Source organism: Ictalurus punctatus, chromosome 14 (genome assembly GCF_001660625.3).
Source record: "Ictalurus punctatus breed USDA103 chromosome 14, Coco_2.0, whole genome shotgun sequence".
NCBI lineage: Eukaryota > Metazoa > Chordata > Actinopteri > Siluriformes > Ictaluridae > Ictalurus > Ictalurus punctatus.
The window spans coordinates 14582654-14605085 of NC_030429.2; the positions used below are offsets into that span (position 1 = coordinate 14582654).

Genomic DNA, 22432 nt, shown 5'->3' on the forward strand with positions numbered 1-22432 from the left:
GTTTGTTTCCTTCCCGAGTTTGTTGTCTGTCAAACGTGCTGACGTCACGCGCGGCGGCGGAGCGCCCTCGCGAGTGTGTAGTAGAGAAGTTTTGCTAATGTTGTGTGTCATGCGAATATTTAGAGGCTTTCAGAAGCCAACCTGAGATCCTCGCGTCCAGTTTTAAACGGGCGGTACGGACTGTAGACTAAAATTTCTGGAGCAAATGTTCGCGGATTGGCCCCCGACGGGCGTTTTGGGAGAGTGTTCCGGGTTTGCGAACTGGCACCGCGTAACCCAAAGTACACTTTAGAAAGTTGGCATCGGCCTGCTGTAGCAAGTCTGCATTATGCTGATTTGATCAAGTAGATAAGATAGCATTAAGAAGACATTTTTTTAAATAACGCGAGCTCGAGTTCAGATGCAATGACTGCTGCGAAGTACGGAGGCGAGGAGCTCGATTTCAGACTGACTTTTGGGGAGGACAGTCAAGCGACGGCCTCAGGCCACACAGGTTAGTGCATTAGTCCTACAACTTATCCATAAATGACTCATTACTACTAAGGCATTAATGAGATTTCTGATGAAAGAAAAAAAAAAACACCATGCTGAACGTGCAGCCGTTTCCTTCCTTCACCGCCAGCTGTGCAACACTTAGAGAGGAAGACGTGCGTTAGAGTTTCACTTTGAATCATGAAAAGCTTCTGTGTTTAACCAGTCGGTTCAGTGGCTACAGCAGGGCACCAAGTCTGCCAGTTCCCCCTTTTTTTAAACAGACTTCCGCTTATTTATTTATGTACAACGTGTAGTTATGGTTTCCACAGAGCAGGTTTGTTACTGTAAATACTACATTAATATTCAGTAACAGCTGAATGCTGAAGGACAGACTACATATTAGTGGTAAAAAAAAAATACACTTGCTGCAGCTTTATGAGCAGGATTCGTGATATAGATGACAAAAAAGAACTTTATTCCACTTCAAGCTGAGTCAAGAAACAAGCATTTTTTTTGTAGACTGCAGAGTATTTTGTAACAATTTTGCATCAGATTTAAAATGTACATTTATTTATTGGTGCATTTTAATCCTGAATCCCCAGAACCCCCCGAAACAACTGCATTATTATCAAATGTGGATTTGAATCCTGTTTGTGTGATCTTAATAGTGATGTTTTCCTCCATAGGTTTTTATTAAACCTGTAGTTAGATTAAAATATTGACATTATTTATACTGGCATAATTACTAACCTGTTCAAGAGAAGTCATTTAGGTTTATAACTCTATAACTACAATTAAATCATCACTAACAATCATTGGTCCTAGTTCGCTCAGCTGTGACAATGTGATAGTAAGTAAGTAAATACATTTGCTCACAGTCTGGCTGTAGTTTACGAAACACTGGTCATCATTTTCACAATCAGTGGTCTCACTTATATCTGAAAATTGCTGACAATAATAGTAAAAACAACAACAACAACAACAATAATAATAATAATAATGATGATGATGATAATTCAGTTTGATCCTGAGCTCAGGTTACTGTCTGTGTGGAGTTTCACATGATCCCCCGGTGTACGTGTGGGTTTCCTCCAGGTTCTCCAGTTTCCCAAGCGATTTGGTTACTCTAAATTGCCCCTAGGTGTGAATGGATGTGTGAATGATGCCCTGTGATGGACTAGTGTCTCACATCCAGCATTCCCAGGATAGGTGATGGATGACCAGGATAAAGCACGAACTGAAGATAAATGAATGATTGCATAAGATTGAGATTCCTTTCCTTTAAAAATTGAGATTTCCTACTATAAAAACGATTTGTCCCTTGGGAAAAAGTCTCTCTCTCTCTCTCTCTCTCTCTCTCTCTCTCTCTCTCTCTCTCTCTCTCTTTCTCTCTGTGAATATGATATGAAACGAAAGATCAGAATTTCAGCTTTAATTTCCTCATATTTACATCCAAATACACATTTTGTTTGAACCCACCCATTTTCCCCCAAGTGATCAAAAGTATTGGAACACATAACTGACAGGTGTTTCTTGTTGCCCAGGTGTGTCCTGTTAAATTAAAATTTTAAATAATTAATAGCCCTGAATGTCTACTCTTGGTTTGAGCCATGGGTTTCACCTGTGAAGACATAATTTGTTGTTAAAAAGAATAAACCAACATGAAGACCAGAGAGCTGTATATGGGAGAAAAGCAAGCCATTTTTGTAGCTGAGAAAAGAGTGAAAGTCAATGCATAGCCAGTACAACAACTTGGAATGTCCTGAAAAAGAAAGAAACCACCGGTGTACTAACAACCAGACATGGAACAGGTCAGCTGAGAAAAACAACAGCATTTAAAAACAACAGTCAATGAGATCACTAACAACCTCCACAGGGCAGGTGTGAAGGTATCACAATCCAGCATTCGTATCTGCTCATAGTCCAAAACATAAAATCTCATCAGTCAAGCATGGTGAAGGTAGTGTCATGGCTTGCATGACTGCTTCTGGAACAGGCTCACTAATCTTTATTGATTATGTAACTCATGATACTTGCATCACAATGAATTCAGAAGTCTACAGGAATAATCTGTCTTACAATTTTCAGAGAAATGCATCCAATATAATTGTGAGGAACTTCATCATATAACAAGACAATGATCCAGAAAGCACTGCCAACACAACATGACTTCATCAAGGGGAAAAGTGGAAGGTTAGACAGGCCCAGTCAATCACCAGACCTTAACCCAATTGAGCATGTATTTACCTCCTCAAGAGGAGACTGACCAAAAACAAACCCCCAAAACAAACAACAACTGAAAGAATATGCAGTACAAGCCTTTGAAAACAATTTGATGTCAGTGGGTCAAAGGCTTGATGTAGTTGTTGCAAGCAAAGGATATGCAACCAAATATTAAGTGTTATTTACTTTAACTTACTTTAAGACTATCGTTCCATATATGAACCTAGATGTAAACATCATTAAATAAAAGTTAAAATCCTAAATTCTTAACTCATATATTTTGATCTCAAACCCAAAAGTCTTTGGTGTATTGCACAAACAAATTAATTAACCTCGCTGTTCCAATAGTTTCAGAGGGGACTGTGTATGTGTACAGTTGCAATCAAAATTATCAACCCCCATTGCAAATCAGGTTTATTGTCAAAATTTACAGACTTTCAGCTGTTTGCAAAGAACAAATAAAAGTAATTGAAATAGTTCAACACAACAAATGCTTCAAGTGGTTTCCCCAAAATCAACTGAAAAGGCAACTTATATTGACTTCTCCAGTTTCAATATTATTCAACCCCTTCAAGGCAAGCATCTTTAGTACTTCTGCAGCGTTCCTAAGGAATCTTAGCCATTCCTCATGCACAATGGCCTCCAGTTCAGTAATATTCTTGGGTTTGTGTGCTGGAACCGCCTTCTTCAAATCCCACCAGAGATTTTCTATGGGGTTCAAGTCAGGTGACTGTGATGGTCCTGTAGAATCTGCCAGGATTTCTACTGCAACCAAGCCTTGGTGGAATTTGAGGTAGGTTTGGGATTATTGTCCTTTTGGAAGGTCCAATGATGCCCAAGCTTCAGCTTGCATGATGTTCTCTCCTAGGATTTCCTGATGTTTCAGTGACTCCATCTTGCCTTCCACACACTGCAGGTTTCCAGTGCCAGAGCATTCAAAGCAGCCCCAGAGCATCACTGAGCCACCACCATGCTTGACTGTGGACAGAGTGTTCTTCATTCTTCTTCCTCCAGACATACTGCTGATCCATTGTGATGAAAAGTTCCAGTTTTGTTTCATCATTCCACAGAACAGTATCCCAAAAGTTCTGTGGCTTATTTGTATGTTTTTGAGGTGACTTTTCCTATGCTTTTGGGTCAGTAGTGGTGTACGTCTTGGAGTTCTGTCATAGAAACCTTCTGCGTTTAGTACGCAGCTTACTGTGCTCACTGAAACCTCATTGCCTGTTGCCACCAAGTCTTGCTGCAGGTCTTTTGCAGTCACTCGAAGGTTTTTCACAACCTGCCTTCTCAGAAATCTGGTTGCAACCATTGATAGCTTCCTTTTTCTGCCCCGACCAGGTATTTAATGTATTTTCTGCCCCTAGCCAATTCAGGTATTTCTTGTGTTCCAGCTCAAGCACACCTGGTGCAACTAATGAAGCCCTTGATTAATTGCTTCAGGTGTGCTTGAGACAACACCTATTTTACACATTTGTCTTGTGAGGGATTCTATTGAGGAGGTTGAATTAATTTTGAAACTGGAGAAATCATTATAAGTTGCATGTTCAGTTGAATTTGGAGAAACCACTTGAAGCACTCGTGTGTTGAACTGTTTCAATTGCTTTTGTTTCATTTGTTCATTGCAAACAGCTGAAGGTCTGTAAATATTGACAATAAACCTGATTTGCAATGACGATTGAATAATTTTGATTGCACCTGTATGTGTGTGTGTGTGTGTGTGTGTGTGTGTGTGTGTATATATATATATATATATATATATATATATATATATATATATATATATATATATATATATATATATATATATATATGCAATGAAATGCTATAGAGCGAAGATGCCTTAAAAAGTAATGAAATTAATTGTTTCTCCATTTAAAAAAATATGATAAAGAGCAGTGAACAATAATAAATGAAACAAAGACAATATTTCATGTGATGACCCTTTGCTTTAAAAAAAGACGTCTCAGGTAGAATTAGTGAAGTTTTATAAGGAAATGAGCTGTAAGTTTTACTGAGCATCTTGCAGAACCAGCCAGGTTTATTCTGGAGACTTTGCTTGTCGCACTTGCTTCTTATTTTTGCAGCAGATCCAGCAAATTTCATTATTATTTTTGGCTGCAAAGTGTCTCTTACCACTTAATATGCTGTCATCTTTTAGTGATGTGTCATTCATGAACGATTCGTTCATTTTGAATGAATCTTTAATATGACTCAGGAACAGAGAGTTGTCTCAGAGAGCGATTTGTTCATTTTGTATTGACCACATATGTGCTACAACATCCCCATATGTTCTGTACAGTAAACAGAAATGATTAGTTCACCTCTCAAATCTTCGGGTTCGAGTAATTCGTTCATTCCGTGACCGCCCCATAGGCAATGCAAAGTGCAATACCGGAATCAGAAATTATTAGTTTAATTTAATTAATTTTTTAAAATTATTATTACTCAAACCCGAAGACTCGAGACGTGAACTAATCATTTATGTTTCCAGGGAACAGACGTGACAAATGAGACATGACAAAGTGACTCGGCTCAGGAGTTAAGCTATTAATTAATCATTTCTGTTTCTCATAATTCGGCCTCAGTTGCATTAGCCTATAGTTTATTTTTCATTCCAAATTTGATCAACATTTGCGTAAGTACTAGATGTGTTGGGGAATTTAAAATGTAACATTTGAATTATATTCTGCTGAAATGAACGAAATGACTCAAAAAAAGATTTGTTCATTTTGGTGAACGAGATTCAAAGATCCGAGTCAGTAAAATGATCCGAACTTCCCATCACTAGTTTCTTTACTGACATGCAAACATTTTTCTGTAACATTTAATTTTGTGCTTGAAAACTAATGTTTGGAAATCTGAAATGTTTTTGTACTGACTGGATAACGTAGAAGTCATAAAATAAAAATTTATAACAAAGTTTGTACTAAAAAAAAAAATAGGATGCCTAAGACTTTTGCACAGTACTCTCTGTGTGTGTGTGTGTGTGTGTGTGTGTGTGTGTGTGTGTGTGTGTGTGTGTGTGTGTGTGTGAATATGAATGACCTTTTCCTTGTGAAAAACCTTTCAAATACTGTGGCTTTGCATAATACAGACATGTCAAATGTGAGATATCATCGCAAACACAAGTGCAGGTGTGGTGGCTGTTAAAGGGGCTTTCACTTCTGAAATACACTTGCTGCAGCATTATGAGAGTATTTTTTTTCAGAGCCCTTTTCTCTACAGTACGACCACCTTTAGTCCTGGAGAGCCGAACCATAGCAATGTTTGGTGATTTTCCCAGGTGTCTGCGGAAAGAAAATCATAAAACACTTTTGGCTTCTAGCCCACCTTGACTGGAGTTATGCACTCCTACTTTACAGTGTGTGTGTGTGTGTGTGTATGTGTATGTGTGTGGTGTTATTTATAGTAAACTGCTGTTGCGCTGTTGACAGCACTTAGTTTGCTCACTTGTGTATTGGCTTAATAAGAGATACTCATGATAAATTGCTAGTATCCAAGTGGCCATTAAAAGAAGGCTACCTGCTTTTTTGTAATGGACATAAAAGTATTTGGGATAATATTTGTTAAATTTACTCCTTGTAAAGTTCATAACTTCTAAGACTGGCCAAGATAGTGTATCTCATTTCTTCTACGTATCATCATTCTATTCGAAGCCATAAATAGCCTATAACCAGTGCACTAATGCACAATTAACACCCGTTTTCTCTTGTTGCTGTAGATGTCCATGCAGATAATGGCCCGACCTACTACCACTTAACTACACTCCAACAGCCTGTTTTCCAGCGGCATCCAGAGGTGCAATATGTCACCCAATCATCACACCCCCAAGGCCCTCTTACCAGCAACTATGCTGCTTCGAGCTCTGGCTCCAATCCTGTAGATTCTCCAAGCCGTGTGTTTGATTGCCCCAGCATTCAGATCACTTCCATCCCGACGACCTGCCAACAAGATCTGGGTGCCCAGCAACACAGGGTCCATTTAGAGCAAGAAGGAGCCTCTGGTCCTTTAACATCCAGAGACCAGCTGTATTTACCTCTAGATGTGTCCTATAGAGACACCTCGGCATTGTGCCCGAGTCCCTGCAGTAGCTTGTCGTCCCGCAGCTGGCTCTCAGACGCCTCCTCCTGTGAGTCTTTCTCCCATGTTTATGATGACGTGGAAGCTGAGCTGACTGAAGCAACAGCGAGTTTCAGGTTTACATCGCCACTCGTGTCACCGCAGGGCTCTCCTCTGCCCTCTCCTCTCGCCTCACCCCAGGTATCACCACAGGTGTCTCCTATGGTGTCGCCATTTGGCTCTCCATCCTGTGCATACACTGAGGACCCTTGGTCTCGTTATCATCAACAGCAGCGCCCCTACTCTCATTCACTGTCGCCCCATCATTCACCTTATCAGTCACCTCGCACTAGTGTTAACGAGGACACCTGGCTCAGTGCCCGGCCGCACTCGTCATCCTCCTCAAAACCCTCTTCTCGTCCCACTTCGCCATATGGGAAGCGCCCATATTCCAGCACCGATGGTATACAAGGCTCGTCCTCACCTCATTTCTCTCCCACCCCGAGCCCGTCTCATTCTCCACGAGGCAGTGTGACTGATGAGACATGGTTGGGAAGTACTTCCATGATGGCTGGCACCTTCCAGGCCTGTGCACCTGACATGGACATCCCCTCTAAAACCAGACGGACTTTTCAGAGTAACCACAGTCAGGATTGTATGGCCGTGTTGCCTGGGGATTCAGGGCTTGAGGAGAATAGCCTTGTGTCCCCCTCGCTGGATTCAAATATAGAAGTGTCACTGCCACCAATGAAGAAAGAAGACATAGTGGAACACTACTTGTCGGTCCCTACACCTTTTACTTGGGGAAAACCTAAACAATCACACAATCCTTTGTTCAGGTAAACCGTTTAAATGTTATGTTCACAGCTTTATTTTATTTGATTTTAAGATAAAAATGACTTATGGGTTATGTAATAAAACACTGGATTAAAACACTAATCATTATACTGATGAAATCTGTTATGTACAGAATAGTGTTCTGAAATATTATAGTTCGACTTTTCCTCTCTAGCGTTCACCACATCATCTGAATACCTTTTTGTGGCTCAGCCTACTTCTATGCATATGTTTCTTAGGTCCACATCTTTACCCTCACTGGACTGTTCACTGCCCAGCCAGTATGGGCAGTGTGAGCTAAAGTTGGAGGTTCAACCCAGACCCCACCACAGAGCCCACTATGAGACAGAGGGCAGTCGAGGAGCCATTAAATCAGCATGTGGAAGACACCCTATTGTGAAGGTATGACTGAATGCAAGGTATGAATACTATATGACTGATCTAAACTACTATGCCAGAAATGGGCCAGAAATGGTTTGTATCTTCTTCTAAGCACATAAGAAGGTCTATTGGATAAGACCTACTAAGGTTACCAGTTCATATTTCAGAGGTTATCTTTATTAGCCACAATCAAACAATGTGCCAGGCACTGTAGGTAAATACATGCAAATAGATGTAAATACAGCATGGCATACACAGGTCACAGTGCTATTGCCACTTAAAGGTCTCTGGTCAAACTGGTGCAAACATGGGCTGAAGTTGGTAAAATGGCGTGTAAACACTCTCAAACTGTATGTCATACTACATGATCCAGACCACCCACTTTATCAATATTTCAACCCCCTTCCCTCTGGCCACAGGTATAGACTACCAATGTGCAGAAAGACCAGCTATGGTAGGAGTTTTGTTCCTATGGCTATACAAACGTTAAACACATAGGTAATCAGCCATTGTGATGCTATCTTATGCTCTGGCATTTGTTGAATGATCCTGATGTTTTCTTTTGTCCCCTTCTCCCCTCTATGTTTGTGATTGTTTTTGATGGTTAATATGTATGGTGTTCTTGTGTTTGTTTTTCTACGCACCCATGATGGAGACAAATTTACTCTTTGAGGACAAATAAAATTATCTATCTATCTATCTATCTATCTATCTATCTATCTATCTATCTCTCTATCTATCTCTCTATCTCTCTATCTGTGTTTTGTGATTCAGATCATTGAGATGACTGATACTCTACTGGACAATATCAACGGCAATAATGTATTGAGGTTTATTGGAGTAGAGCTTATATGTTCCACTGTGTTCTGCACTAAATGCTTTCGTGACAGAGTATAATACAGAATTGAAATATTATTGTTTTATTTTATTTTATTTATTTATTTATTTATTTATTTATTCATTCATTTTAAGTGTTTGTTCTTGTTTGGATTCTTATCTGACATTATCTGGCTTTTATCTTATGCTTAAATCTCTACCTAACCTCACTGCATAAATCATGACAGAAGCTGCAGCTCTTCATTTTCATTTTATCAACTTCATTTATGTATCCAAGTTCCCAATTTTTTGCTTTTATTGGAGCACTGTAGTCTGTTCATGTTCATACAGCCACTGAATTATACACCCACCATCTGATGTAGCCTAATTCAGCTATTTTTACTTTGTTCCCAAGAACAGTTAATGTTGTATTTGTTGATGAGTTTGTTTACATCGGTTACCTAAGATCCAATGGTGGAACAGATGATGACTTAGATAAGCTGCGCTTTTAACATTCATTTGTAATATTACCCTTCAATTTTATTTAGTGTGGCCTGTCTGTGCTTGTTCTCATGGTTAAGGAATGCACTGCACCTGCATAACGGCTCACTAAATGAGTATTTAATATTAGTATTATATATTTTTTTATCATTTGCTTTTATCATAACAGGTCAGCAAAACTTTTCAGCACAACTTTTTATTATTCAGCACAAATGGTGTTTATCGCAGTACATGGTCCAAATGGTAAAATTTTAATGGTGTTTTCAATTCAGCCGCAGTAGTTGGGAATTTATATTTTTAATCAAGTTTTCTTTTCTGAATTGTTGACAGCTATTTGGGTACAATGAGAAACCAGTCACCCTGCAGATGTTCATTGGGACAGCCGATGATCGTCATGTGAAACCACATGCATTTTATCAGGTGCACAGGATAACAGGAAAGACTGTAGCCACTCCGAGCCAGGAGATGGTGATCGGCAGCACCAAAATCCTAGAGATTCCTCTTCTTCCTGAAAACAACATGTCTGCCAGGTACTTGTCATAAACACTGATGAGTTACATTTACCCTTCTTTTGCAAAGTTCTAAAATACTTTATTTAATTTTCAGTGATTTATAGGGCTAGTTCTCCTATGCCTTTTTGTCTTCATAAATGGTCTAGGATGTACAGATGGTTAATAAGGGTTAATAAGCATGCTATGTAGGCAGCTTGTGCCATTTCTGATGACTGATCAAGTGCTCTTTGGTGATTTTCCTCATTGTTTTGTGGAATGAATTTGATGTTTCCCTTGCAGTATTGACTGTGCTGGGATTCTGAAGCTCAGAAATTCTGACATTGAGTTGCGGAAGGGGGAAACCGACATCGGGCGCAAGAACACACGTGTGCGAGCTGCGTTCCGTGTGCACATTCCCCAGGCCAACGGAAAAGTGCTCTCGCTGCAAGTGGCCTCCATCCCTATAGAGTGTTGTGAGTATATACTGTTAATCAAAACAAAAAGCTGGAGATAAAATGAAGTCAGAAGTTGGTATATGTGCAGTAATATATTATACAACAGTGCTGTTGAATTGGTCAGAAAGTATTAGTTAATTTTCTATAACAGCAACTCTGACAGTAGTGCCAGCTGTAGTTCAAATCAAAGGTTTATATTAATGTCCTTGTTCTAATGTGTTATTATTTTTATAATAAGCAGCTCATTCACAGCAACTTGTATGGCAGACACTACATATAATAAGACTAGTAATAAACGTTTTTTTAAAAACCCTGTTATTTAACAAATAAAAATGTATGATCATTAATAATGATATTTTCTGTGAGGAGACACTTATTTGATATTTATGGAAGGAGTGTCAGGTATCAGCACTTTGTAAGGGTCAACATTTTTGCGATGGGAGAGTCTTCAGGACAGTGGAATATGCACTTCCTGTTTCTCAGTAACATGACAAATTGCGTGTTTTTTTTTTTTTTGCATGCTACTAAATGTTACTATAAAATGATCAAATAAAACACTTCATGTTTTCGCATTCCTTACATAACAGAACGTATAATGAGGATCCATATAAACAATAATAATGCTATGATGAATCATAGTCACATTTTTCTCACGTTCCTCTGGTGTCGTTTATTTTTCAGCCCAGCGCTCAGCCCAGGAGCTTCCTCAGATAGAGACATTCAGCCCTACCTGTGACTCTGTGATGGGAGGCCAGGAGCTGCTGATCACCGGCCCAAACATCACCCCAGAGTCAAAGGTCATCTTCCTGGAAAAAGGCCATGGTAAGAGGCATCCACAGAGCTGCCTGCCTAAATGATTTATGAAAAGATTTGGTGTTCTTAGAGCAAGTGTTTCTCATCTCATTCAAACCCTTCTTTTCACCCAAAGAACTTTCTGTTTTATTGTTTATTTCAGATGGTCGAACTCAGTGGGAAGTGGATGCAAAAACAGTTCATGAAAAGAGTAGAGATGTATGTTTCTCCAAGTTTTTTTTAACAGTTTTTTCACATTGAATAGATTTTTGTATATTTTTTTATCACAAAAGTACAAATGTATATTCAGATAATGATTATTATTATTTATACGTATGTATAAGTAAAATAAGGATGGCCTTTTAAAAATAATTATTTGCCTTTGTAGACTAGCATTGTGGTGAAAATCCCTCCATATCGTAAGAGGATCTTGGGGTCGTCTGTACAGGTACAGTTTTACATCAGCAATGGGAAAAGGAAGAGGAGCCTTATGCAACGCTTTACTTATGTCCCAGGTAAAAGCACAATAAACATGTATATAAGACTGAGATAAAAGTTTTGCTTTATTGTAGAAAGATGTAATGCAAAGAATAGTAATTATGTTAATGTTGACTAGATCAGTTAGAATTTGTCTTTTTGTTGTTGTTGTTTTTTTTTAGCACTGAGCTGTTTAGGAAATCAAGGCTTTATTTTGTTGAATATTGTATTGGGAAAATGAGTTATGTTCACATCTGACTTTCCTATATTAACAAGACTTTGTCTTTTTAAGCAGTGCAGGTCAAGCAGGAATATGACCGTGTTGAAGATACTACAATCTGTGACCAAGCAGAGCACTTCAGCCCTCTGGAGCAGTGGCTCTACTCTGCAGGCCCAGTTTGTGTTCCATCCTCCACTCAGCGTAGCTTCTCTCCCATGGGTTCTCCCTATCTCAGTCGACATCATCCTCCAGATGGCAGCCTCAGTGATACAGCTGGGCTTCACCCAATATTACACCCATCATCAGTGGCTTTTGTTAAGCCCTCCTCATATCAAGGACCTCAGCAAAACCTCTCTTACAATGGACAGCTTAGTCTTCCCTGTGATGTTGCATCAATGCAAGGAGGCAGACCATCAGCTGTTATGTCTGAGAATGTGAGCTCTGTACTAGGAATTGGGTATCAAAACACTCCTGGAGGTGTTCATAGCTTGAATCAAGTCTCTGATCAGAGGCATAACGAGGGCTACCTCAGCCCTACCTCAGGGACAAACCAGTGTGATCCAAATAGCCTCAATAACTATCGATCTGCTCGTGATTCTGAAGAGCTGGTCATGTTTCCAAAATCCTCGTCCTCTCTGGAGGTTCTTGCCTCCACCATAGTGCCTTCTACCTCACACTTGAACAGAGAGGCTCTTGTAAACCCAAAATCTAATGCATCCCTTTCCCCAACTGGTACAAGTGGAACCATAAGCTCTTCGGGAGCTGGAGCTTCATCAAACCACTCCATGGATGGACAGAGGCTTAACATTAAACAGGAACCGGAGAAGGAGAAGGAGCTCACCTTCCAATCCATCGGGCTGGAGGATATCACTCTTGATGATGGTATGAATCTAGTATTCTAGTAAGGTGCAGGTTATTTATTATATTTTCATTTACTTACATTTTACATTACATTTCAGAATTTGGTAGACACTCTTATCTAGAGCGACTTACACAGAAGTACTGGGTTGTCTCCATCAAAAACATATCCTCATGCTAGTAAAAATAGGATCAGGGTGTTGGAATACTAATAAGATAAAAACTTTATTAGGCAGAAGTTATGCTGCATTTGACTAAAGGTCATAATTTCCTACCTCTGACTAGGAAAAACCAAATGACCCCTCAACACAGTTTTCCTACTCAGGAACTCAGGACAGTGTCCTCCACCCCAAGTTCAACAAGTGACATCAAATCAAGTAAACAGTAAACAGTAAACAAAACACTTCTTAACTTTAAATGAGTTATGCTGTATACACAAGTATTAGCTGTAGATTGATCAACATACAGACACTATTAGCTTGTTAAATTTCTAAGATTCACTATAGAGATACATGTTTTGATGAGTCAAATATACTGTACATCACTCATCACAGTTAGCTGGTTAGATGTTGCTAACAAAACACGAACATGGGGGCATCCATGTTTTTTCCCCCCACTTTGTAGCTTGAATGCACAAAAGCGACATAAATCCTCTGCCTAGTGGGAACTGGTCTGTTTTTGGCTTTGTAGACAAGCATCAGTGTTTTAAGTCTGATGCGGGCAGCTACAGGAAGATGGTGGAGGAAATAACTTGAGTGATGTGAGAGAACATTGGGTGGTTTTTCTTGGTCCTCACTGTAGTTCAATGAGATCTGTGCGGCAGGTTATTACAGCAACGATTTCTGGACTGGGACATGTGTTCATACAAATTCATATCCACCCATTGTTCTAAAAGATAGGCCATATGCTTGTGTTTGTTTACACTCAAGCAAAGACAGCTGCCACCCCCAGTGTGTGGAAACCTGTTTGGTTTGCACCTAATTATAGTCTCCAGCCCTGCAGCATGGTGGGAATGATATATGCCTTTATACCAATACTCCATGTATTGCATCGAGTCACTGTGAGCTAAATATACTACATATAGCACTTATCCACTTCTGTAGTTACTGATGTACAACTGTTATGGCACTGTAGAGATAAACATGGGTCATACAATGCTTATTCCTCCTTATCTATTTGAGTGGCGTATACCAAAATAATGTCCTTACATATTTTCTTCACTCATCTTTTTTTCCATCTGTGACTTTGATTACAGGTACATTTATGACTAGGAGTAATCACAAACATGCAATCTGTTTGCGGTAGTTTAATTAATACAGACATAATTCTGTAAGATGCATCCTCCCTGTCCCCTTATTGCTTATTGCTGTATGTAAACAGAAATATACACCTACCCACTCTACCTGGCCTTCTGCCACTATGCTTCAGCTTCATTTAACTGTGTTGGGGAGGACAGGTGCAGTGAACTGTTTGTGCCCCCCGATGACTGAGTACTGTTGTTCCTTATCGTAGCCCCTTTCATTGCAAGTAAGCACATGTGTAAGCCCGAGTGTGTGTTGTGTTTCATCGTCTCTCACGATCTTTTACTGAAAAAAAAAAAATACGACTGCACTTCAAATGTATGGTTATGTAGATATCACTGTGTAATTCTAATGTACTTTGCTGAGATTCGTTTATGAATAGATATTCTGTCATTTATTCTTTGTATGTGTTTTACAATATGTTGTAAACAGACTCATGTTAATTTTGAGTTTAGAACCATCGCAGACCAATGCTCAATTCTGGCTGTAGTATAGTTAGTCATACAGTAAGCACGACAAAGTAAGATAGCATAGTGATATATTTAACTCTTGTGTCTTTACACCTCATATCCAAGTTGCAACTGTAATATGATGCACTCTGACTTGTGCTTGCCCTCAGTTACAGGAAGACATACAGAGATAACCACTGTGTGAGTGAGACTACATAAACAACACTGCCCTGAGAAGGCTCTAAAATTGTACAGAAGTACAAATACAAAAAACATCAGACCTATATGGTTTCATTTTAACTATCAGTAGAAATGTGGTAAATGTGGTTCAGTCCCCAGTCTGGTTCAGTCTATACTAAAAGCTCCTTCAGTATTTTGAAATAAACACAGTAGAAGGCTGAAGTTGCTTATTCGTTCCATGACTTGCATGATATCCTTTAATATTATTCAGCTTTTTAGGCTCAGCAAAGGATCTACTGAAAGCTCCTTTCACTGCTAATGCATTTTTATCTTGTTTAAAATCAAATCATCAAAAACACAACCAAATCACCAAAAAGAAAATAAATGATTCACCATAATCTCTTACAGATTTAATAATTATCATTATCACGTCTTTTCTGTCTTTTCAGTGAGTGAGATCATAGTGAGAGACTTATTCCAGAGTCCAGATTCAGCACCGGATGGATGCTCATAGCTTAAAGTAGCCATACCTGAGAAATCAGGAATGCAGCACTGTGGATGCAGGACTTGGCGTATGTACTCTGACTGCCACTAAAGAGAATAAATAAATAAATGAATGTGTCAATGAAGATCGCTATATACTATGATGACTTAAAGCTATGCTAGGTTATATCCTATCTTGGCAAATGTGAATGTTCAGTCTGAGACTTTTATTATTATTTTTTTTTAACATTAAGGACTCTTTTGCTGGATTTAATGTGTCTTTTGCTGAGGTGCCTTAAGTGTAAAATATTCAACTCTTTGCTAAATGTTGACTGTGAAGCATATTTAAGACTCAAAACTATGCAATATGGTTTTATAAACAAAATATTTTAGAATAGCTGCATAGGATCATTTGGACTGTTACACTGTCAGCTGGGTGTGTTAGTTTATCACATTTCTGAATTGTTTTTATTTGTAATTTGGCAGAGCTTAGTTGCAGAAATGGCATTAATTTGAAATGCTTTCAGGTAAAGAACCCACTAAGTGATAGACACTTATGTGTCTATGTGTTAAGTGATTGTTTCCCAAAACCAAGGTTTGTATTTATGAATTTGTATGAAACATTAAGGTACATGACATGTATTGAAATTCATATTAGTTTTGTGGAAAGATTTAAAATAAAAGCATTTTGTCCTTATATACTTTGAACATAATACCTGGTTTAACCTTTTTTCCCCAATGAAAATCCTTGTGTACATATACAGTTATGGCCTTGAACTCACAGGACATCTGAACATATTAGTAAATTGAAGCTCAAAAGTGTTTTCTTTCTTCTTACTTATTGCTGGAGGTGTGCTGGCACTGTGGTAATCATTGCTGCCTCACAGCTTCAAGGTCCCCCCCAAAAAGCTTTATTTTTCCTCCTACAGTCACTATACTTTAGAAGAGTTAAAGTTGGGTAAGATTTGTCAAAATTTGGCAAGATTAGGCCTGTAATGCTTAAACAGGAATGCTTAAGTAGAGTTTAATCAGATATTAACGACTTTTTCTTTCTTTTTTTTTTACTCCTTGATCCCTTCCCTCCCCCCATTCTTACCGATTTGCACAGAGCTCTGCCCCAGAACCTACAGGGGTTCAACTAGTTTGCATGCTGACTAGAGTTAGCATTAGCAAGGAGTGTCATTAAATCACTTTCAAGCAAACTGCTTAAAAGCCAAGTTAGAAAATTACAAAGACAAAAAATTCAGTTAATAATTATGTTTACGAGTGCCATCTCTGTCCTTTGTAATAAGCTATCATAAGCTCTGATATTACCTTGTTAGCATTGTTAATTAAAAGCTTGAGCGTTATAATATAATTCAATAGCCTATTGTCAGTTATTCCTTACATAAACACAAAAATCAGAGTGATTTATGAGGATGCCTTCACTGTCCTTTCTCTTTGTAATAAAAAACAAAAAAGTATCTAAATGATTTCTTATATAATTCAAACACAGATGTTCAGGAGCAATGTCACTAATTCTGTGTTCAGATTCATCCCATTGACAGAAATAAGTCACTCCTTTTTATTCTATTAAGGTTTTTTTTTTTTTTTTTTCCCCCAAAGCAGTGTTTCAAAGCCCAGAGTGCACAGAGAGATTTTTGTGTGTTTGTTTTGTTTTTTGATGACAGAGATGGGGCAGAGTGAAGGGAAGTTGGGGTGTGTCTATAAAATGACTGACAGGACACATTCAAATGACATACAAGCAGTCTGGCAATTTTCAAAATGGGTTTCCTCAGCCTTGTGAAACACTATGCTAAGACTATGGCTTAAATTATTATTTGTTTGTTTGTGCTAGTAAGGAATGTAAAAATCTACTATTGCACCTTTTAAACTGAATTTAATCATGGCACTTAATGAGTGATACAAACAAACAAGCAAATTGTTATGACCCGGTCTATGTTGGGCCGCAACATACAATAAAAAAAGAAAAAGGGTTGGCGAGACCAAGATTGCGATTACTTTGTTTTATTCTCCAGACGGAGCACCTTTTATATACACAGTTTTCTCTCCCAGAAGCCGGCCAAGCCAAAATAATAAACAAAAATATCCTCTATCTTTACCAAAAGAAAACTAACTAAACTACAAGAAAAGTAAACAAAAACACACCATCTTCTCTCACTTCCTAGCTAGCCCAAAACCAGGAGAATAGAAGAATCAACACAAATGGCGCCGACTTCCTACAAACCACTCTTAACCGTGCACTATTTACAGAGGTGACTACTAGTGTGTTAATTAACAAAATAATATACACACAAGCGTTTCACACGAATCGAAGTCGCACGCATCACTGAACACAAAGCAAAAGCAATGCTCTGCCCTGGGATAGAGACTGACGAAGCTTAAGTACACTTCCGGAAACGTGCAGGCAACCAATCCTGTCGCACAAGGCCGGAGCAGGCGTGGACAAGACGTGATCATCCACTAGCAAGCCTGAACGTGACGCATGCAGTGGGCGGGGCCTAGAGAAGGGGGGGCGGGGACAACAGAAAAATATCCCACCACGAACAGACACACTAACGGCACATAGAGCAAACAGAAATACACAGGATAACGTAACACAAATAAAGAACTCCCTGCTGGAAAAAAAGGCGATAGAAACCCTCACAGAATTTGCAATGGTTTCAATGGTTATAATGGGAATTGTATTGGTTTTACAGGAAACTGTAATGGTCCCTGTGGGTCTCTACTGGTTGCCTTATATTGGTGGCATGTTATGTCTAGTGCATACTATTAAACCCCAGTAATGGTAATGGTTTAACTGGTTAACAACTGATGGTTTGTAATGGAAATGTAGTGCAATCCATTTTTGTGATGGTTTCTATTGTTTGCTTTTTTCAGCATGGCTATATCATGAAAATAGGAGTATAAAGGAGCATTAAATATATTTCCTTTTCTATATTATCAAAAGAAACATAACTTTTGCAAGGTATAATCTGTGTAGAAACATAAAGGTTTTAATTAGTTTTATTTGAAATGCTGTAGCTATTGTTGGGAGCAAACAAACAAGAACAATTATAACCTGTTGAATTGCTGCATATGGCTTATTAGCTACATTAGCACATGACACGCGCGCAGTCTTGCGTAAGCACAGGAAGAAGGTTCATGACGTAAACGCACCGGAAAAGGTGAGCGAGGGGGAAGGCAGTGAAACCCAGAGAAACGACTGGAACAACAAAACAAGAGACTACAACCTACTGACGTCCTGAGCGTCTCAAATTATACTTCAGACATCTTCGTCGAGCGAAAGAGGGCACACGAGAGTGATATGTCCTTCACTTCACCAGTGTAGTTGATATTAATCCGCTTAAGAACATTAATCTTAGCGAGCTGAAGCGTTTGGACAGTTTGTTAGCCTAAGTTAGCTTGTTAGCCTGACAGCTAGCTGTCGAACAACGCTCCGAAGCAAAGGGGATATTCGTTCTCTATTCATGTTCCTTCATTGTTGAAACGAGTGTCGATCGATTTGGAAAGCAGTAGTGTAATCCTGTAGGGATGGGACTCAAAACGGACACGAATGAAAAAGTGAAATTATTTAAGTCCGTCTCCAACCTCTTAATGTTTGCAGAAGAGTCTGTCGTTTACTCGCAGCGTAGTGAGTCTTAACCAGCCGGGGTTCTTAGTAAATGTTTATACACACACGCACCTAAATAGTTAAGTATATTAGATTTGTACCATTTAAGTCTACTTATAGGTTGCAGTAGTATCATTTCCTAATTTGATTCGAGCTCTAAAGCTTGTTAAGTAAACAGTCTGTGGGGGGAAAAGCAGCCTGTCTGTGAACCTGACACGTAGTTCGGACGCTGGACACTGCCACCATGCCTCTGGTGTTTCTGGAGAGGTTTCCTTGGCCCAGTTTGCAGACTTACACCGCTCTGAGTGCAGTGCTGCTGGCTGGGACTTTGTTAAATGCCTACACAGCTGTGACAGAGACTGCAACTCCAGCTGCTGAAGAAACTCAGACCAACCCTGTAGACAACATTAGTGATGGAAATGTGGCCACAGATATACTGCCTTATCTCATCTCAGACAGCTTGTTTGTTTGGGTTGGTGCATCTACACACTTTTCTTTTCAACTATTCATGTGCATTCTTTTATATGAGCAGGAGAATAAGTAATGATAAGTAAACGGTGTGTCTTTCTCAGGTTCTGGTGAATACAGCATGCTGTGTCCTCATGCTGATCGCCAAAATTATCCAGTGCATCGTTTTCGGTCCTCTGAGGGTCAGTGAGAAACAGGTAAGGACGAGTACTTGGTTGAGCCAATAGGCAGATTTGACGGATCTTACATCCTCTTTAAATATGAAACCGGTTCGATATTCTGCTCCTACAATAAATGATTGCACATTTCACTAATTGAATGCATGTGTTTGGATTTCACTGATTCCACTTTTCATCATTTTCTGCACAGTGCTGACCTTTAAATGGTCTGTATCTGTTGTATACAGTCACACACGTGCGGGAGTCATGCTTTTAAATGAGTTGTCTCATACATTTACATGCATGACACATGCTCATGACATACAGAGTCAGTGGATGATATTGTAAAATATGTCAAATCTGATCCAATGCCAAATCCAGATCCTGTATGTGTGTGTTGGGTAGACTGCAGGTATATACAGTTAGCTAGAGAATTATTGCTAGTGTTTTTGTTTAATTAGTGTAATCTCACATTGATGAGAGAAATCTAATTCAATTTATTGTAAATAAAGAGGTAAAACCCCTTAAGATAATATTTTTAAAACCCTAACTTTTTTTTAATAAACTCATTTTTACTAGGAGTGCCAATCAGTAATTCTGGATTTTGAGTACTGTATTTTAAGACATCCATATGTAATACCTAAAATGTACCATTGTTAGCATTCATAATGCATATTTGCCCTGTCTCATTATGTAACCTCCAAATCTAACCAAAAATAAATTCCTCATATATGTGACTGACCTTGGCCAATTAAGTTTATTTTCATTCTGAAATCTTATCTGAGGCACTTGTGCATGTGGCAGAACCTTCATACTGATGCACTTTTATCGCCATCAGAACACTTACCATTAAGAGTTCTTGCTTTCACTCATTAAAATAGCTTTCAGCACCGGTAGTTACGAAACGTAACATCAACCCTTGTTCAAAAATAAACTCTTGTGCTACTTTCTCCCCGACAGCACTTAAAGGACAAGTTCTGGAACTTCATCTTCTATAAATTCATCTTCATATTTGGAGTGCTGAATGTGCAAACTGTGGAAGAGGTGGTGCTGTGGTGTTTGTGGTTCGCTGTTCTAATCTTCCTCCATCTCATGGTCCAGCTCTGTAAAGATCGCTTTGAATATGTGAGTAGTTGTAGAACTTTTAGTGAAACATTTTGTGCCTGGATTTAAGCCTTTATGCAAAAAGATCTCAGTCCAGTTCTTGAAGACCTCCAACATAAATCATGACTCTGGTGTGGTAGAAACTGCAACACAAGAAAAGGTTGCACTGGGAAACTAAGGGCAGGATGTCAGGCCTTTATCTATGCACAATGGGTGAAATTGTAACCTGCCTAATGTTGTTAACTTGTTTTTATGTTCTGTGTGTAATCCCAGTAGTGAATTTTTTTATTATGAAGCTGTTTATTTGTGGAAACTGATGGAAGTACAGCTAGTTGGCTTGAATTCTTTTGTGCCAGTTGAATTGTCCCTTAAAGCTGATCTGATATTTCTAAGAAAACATTTATTCTGTGTTTTTTGTTTTGTTTTTTAAAGGTATAATGAAGCCAGTATGAACATTCCCATATCTGCCTTGCACTGTCCTAATTTTCTTCTTTGTTTTTTTTAGCTGTCCTTTTCTCCGACAACTCCCATGAGCAGTCATGTGCGAGTGCTGGCCCTGCTGGTGTCCATGCTGCTGTGCTGTGGAGGTCTAGCTGTGCTCTGTGGCCTTGTTGGCCATCTCCATGGCATGCATACTGTTGCCTTTATGGCTGCTGAGGTAAGAGACTTTTGATTTCTGTAATTCTTTACATCAGTTGAGAGAAAATTAATTCCTTTAGTTAATAAATATAATCTTTTTCTCCACCCCCAGTGTTTACTTGTTACAGTGCGCACTGGACATGTTATTACGAGGTAAGCATTTCACCTGTCTTAAGTATCCAATATAAGCATATGTCATTTGTAGGCTGTGAAACTGGAGCTGTTTAGCTCTCAGGTTTCTGAACATGCAGTGAAATACAGTGCTGAGGCCTTGCTATTGCTTTTTGTAGGTACTCTATTCACTTGTGGGATCTGAACCATGAAGGCACTTGGGAGAGCAAAGGCACCTATGTCTACTATACTGACTTCATTATGGAGCTCACCCTCCTCTGCCTTGACCTGATGCATCACATCCACATGCTGGTGAGTTTTTAACAGTCATTTCATAACTCTTAAAGGTATTTGATTTAACTTGATACCTGCAGCCACCCTGTATAAACCATATTCAGCATCAGGGGTGGACAAATCATGAATTTATTAGCTAGCCCATAGGACATGTAGAAGGTCCAGAGTGATGCTTTGGTTTCATGGAAATATAACTGACAGAGCTAAAGAGCACTAGCTAATGTAGCATTAGCTAGTTAGCTTAGAGTATTGATGCAGTCAAAGGGAAATTAATGAGTTTATGATCATACAGCACATTGTGTTGGCATCCTCATCCCAAAATCACCAATTTGTTGGTCAACTTTTTGGCGATGAGATGTGTTGCCCTCTCATCAGATGTAAAAGCTTTCTCTCAACACGGTTAATCACAAAGTGACTGTTCATATAACAGGAGAATTATATGCCAGGACTTTGGACTATGTTTTGCTCAGTTTCCACATGCCTGTGCATTCATGACTCTGTAAAGAACGTCTGTCATTGCACAAGTTTATCCACCTAGTAAAACTATTCTGCCCTCGGCCAGTGTGTCTAGGCCGATGGAGTAATGAGTCCGTTAGTTACAACATTGAGGCGCATCACAACACCATAAAATTAAGTTTAAAAATATTTAATAGCAAATGATTTTTTTTTTTTTTTTTAAATCAGTAAAGGAATATTTTTTTTTTTATCGTTTTTGTTGAACCTACTTCTCCAACCGGCAACTACGAAGAAAAAAAAAACTTTTGTTTTGCTAAAACCGGTAAAGGTGTGGGTGGCATGGTAGTGCAGTGGGTAGAGTTTGATCCTGGGCTTGGGTTACTGTCTGTGCGAAGCTTCTGTCCATGGTTCTCCCCATGTCCACATCGGTTTCCTCTGGGTTCTCTGATTTCTTCCTACCTCCCTAAACATGGCAGTAGGTGGATTGGATAAAATAAATTGCCCTTTGGGGTGTGTGTGTGTGTGCGTGCGCGCGCATGGTGTACTGCTATGGACTGATGTCTCATCTAGGGTGTTTTTTTGTTTGTTT

The 22432-nt window shown here is 39.0% G+C and overlaps 2 protein-coding genes across 3 annotated transcripts in view; both read left to right on the forward strand.

Moving 5' to 3' along the window:
• On the forward strand, positions 1-15713 carry nfatc3b (nuclear factor of activated T cells 3b). 2 transcript variants are annotated; one of them, XM_017485469.3, is made up of 10 exons: positions 1-493; positions 6422-7598; positions 7836-7998; positions 9625-9824; positions 10086-10258; positions 10922-11062; positions 11196-11251; positions 11421-11547; positions 11802-12611; positions 14967-15713. In XM_017485469.3, the coding sequence occupies exons 1-10, from the start codon at positions 406-408 to the stop codon at positions 15029-15031; spliced, it is 3000 nt and encodes a 999-aa protein (XP_017340958.1). In that variant the 5' UTR covers positions 1-405; the 3' UTR covers positions 15032-15713. The 2 variants fall into 2 exon arrangements, with proteins under 2 accessions (XP_017340958.1, XP_017340959.1); XM_017485470.3 differs by having other exon boundaries at positions 11805-12611.
• Positions 15714-18152: 2439 nt separating this feature from the next.
• The window catches only part of amfra (autocrine motility factor receptor a), an 11519-nt gene continuing 7239 nt past the window's right edge, over positions 18153-22432 (forward strand). Inside the window, exons 1-6 of the mRNA XM_017485471.3 lie at positions 18153-19085; positions 19186-19278; positions 20200-20364; positions 20849-21001; positions 21095-21135; positions 21273-21405. Coding sequence (XP_017340960.1) covers positions 18858-19085; positions 19186-19278; positions 20200-20364; positions 20849-21001; positions 21095-21135; positions 21273-21405 — 813 coding nt within the window. The 5' untranslated portion in view covers positions 18153-18857. The remainder of the gene's footprint in view (positions 19086-19185; positions 19279-20199; positions 20365-20848; positions 21002-21094; positions 21136-21272; positions 21406-22432) is intronic.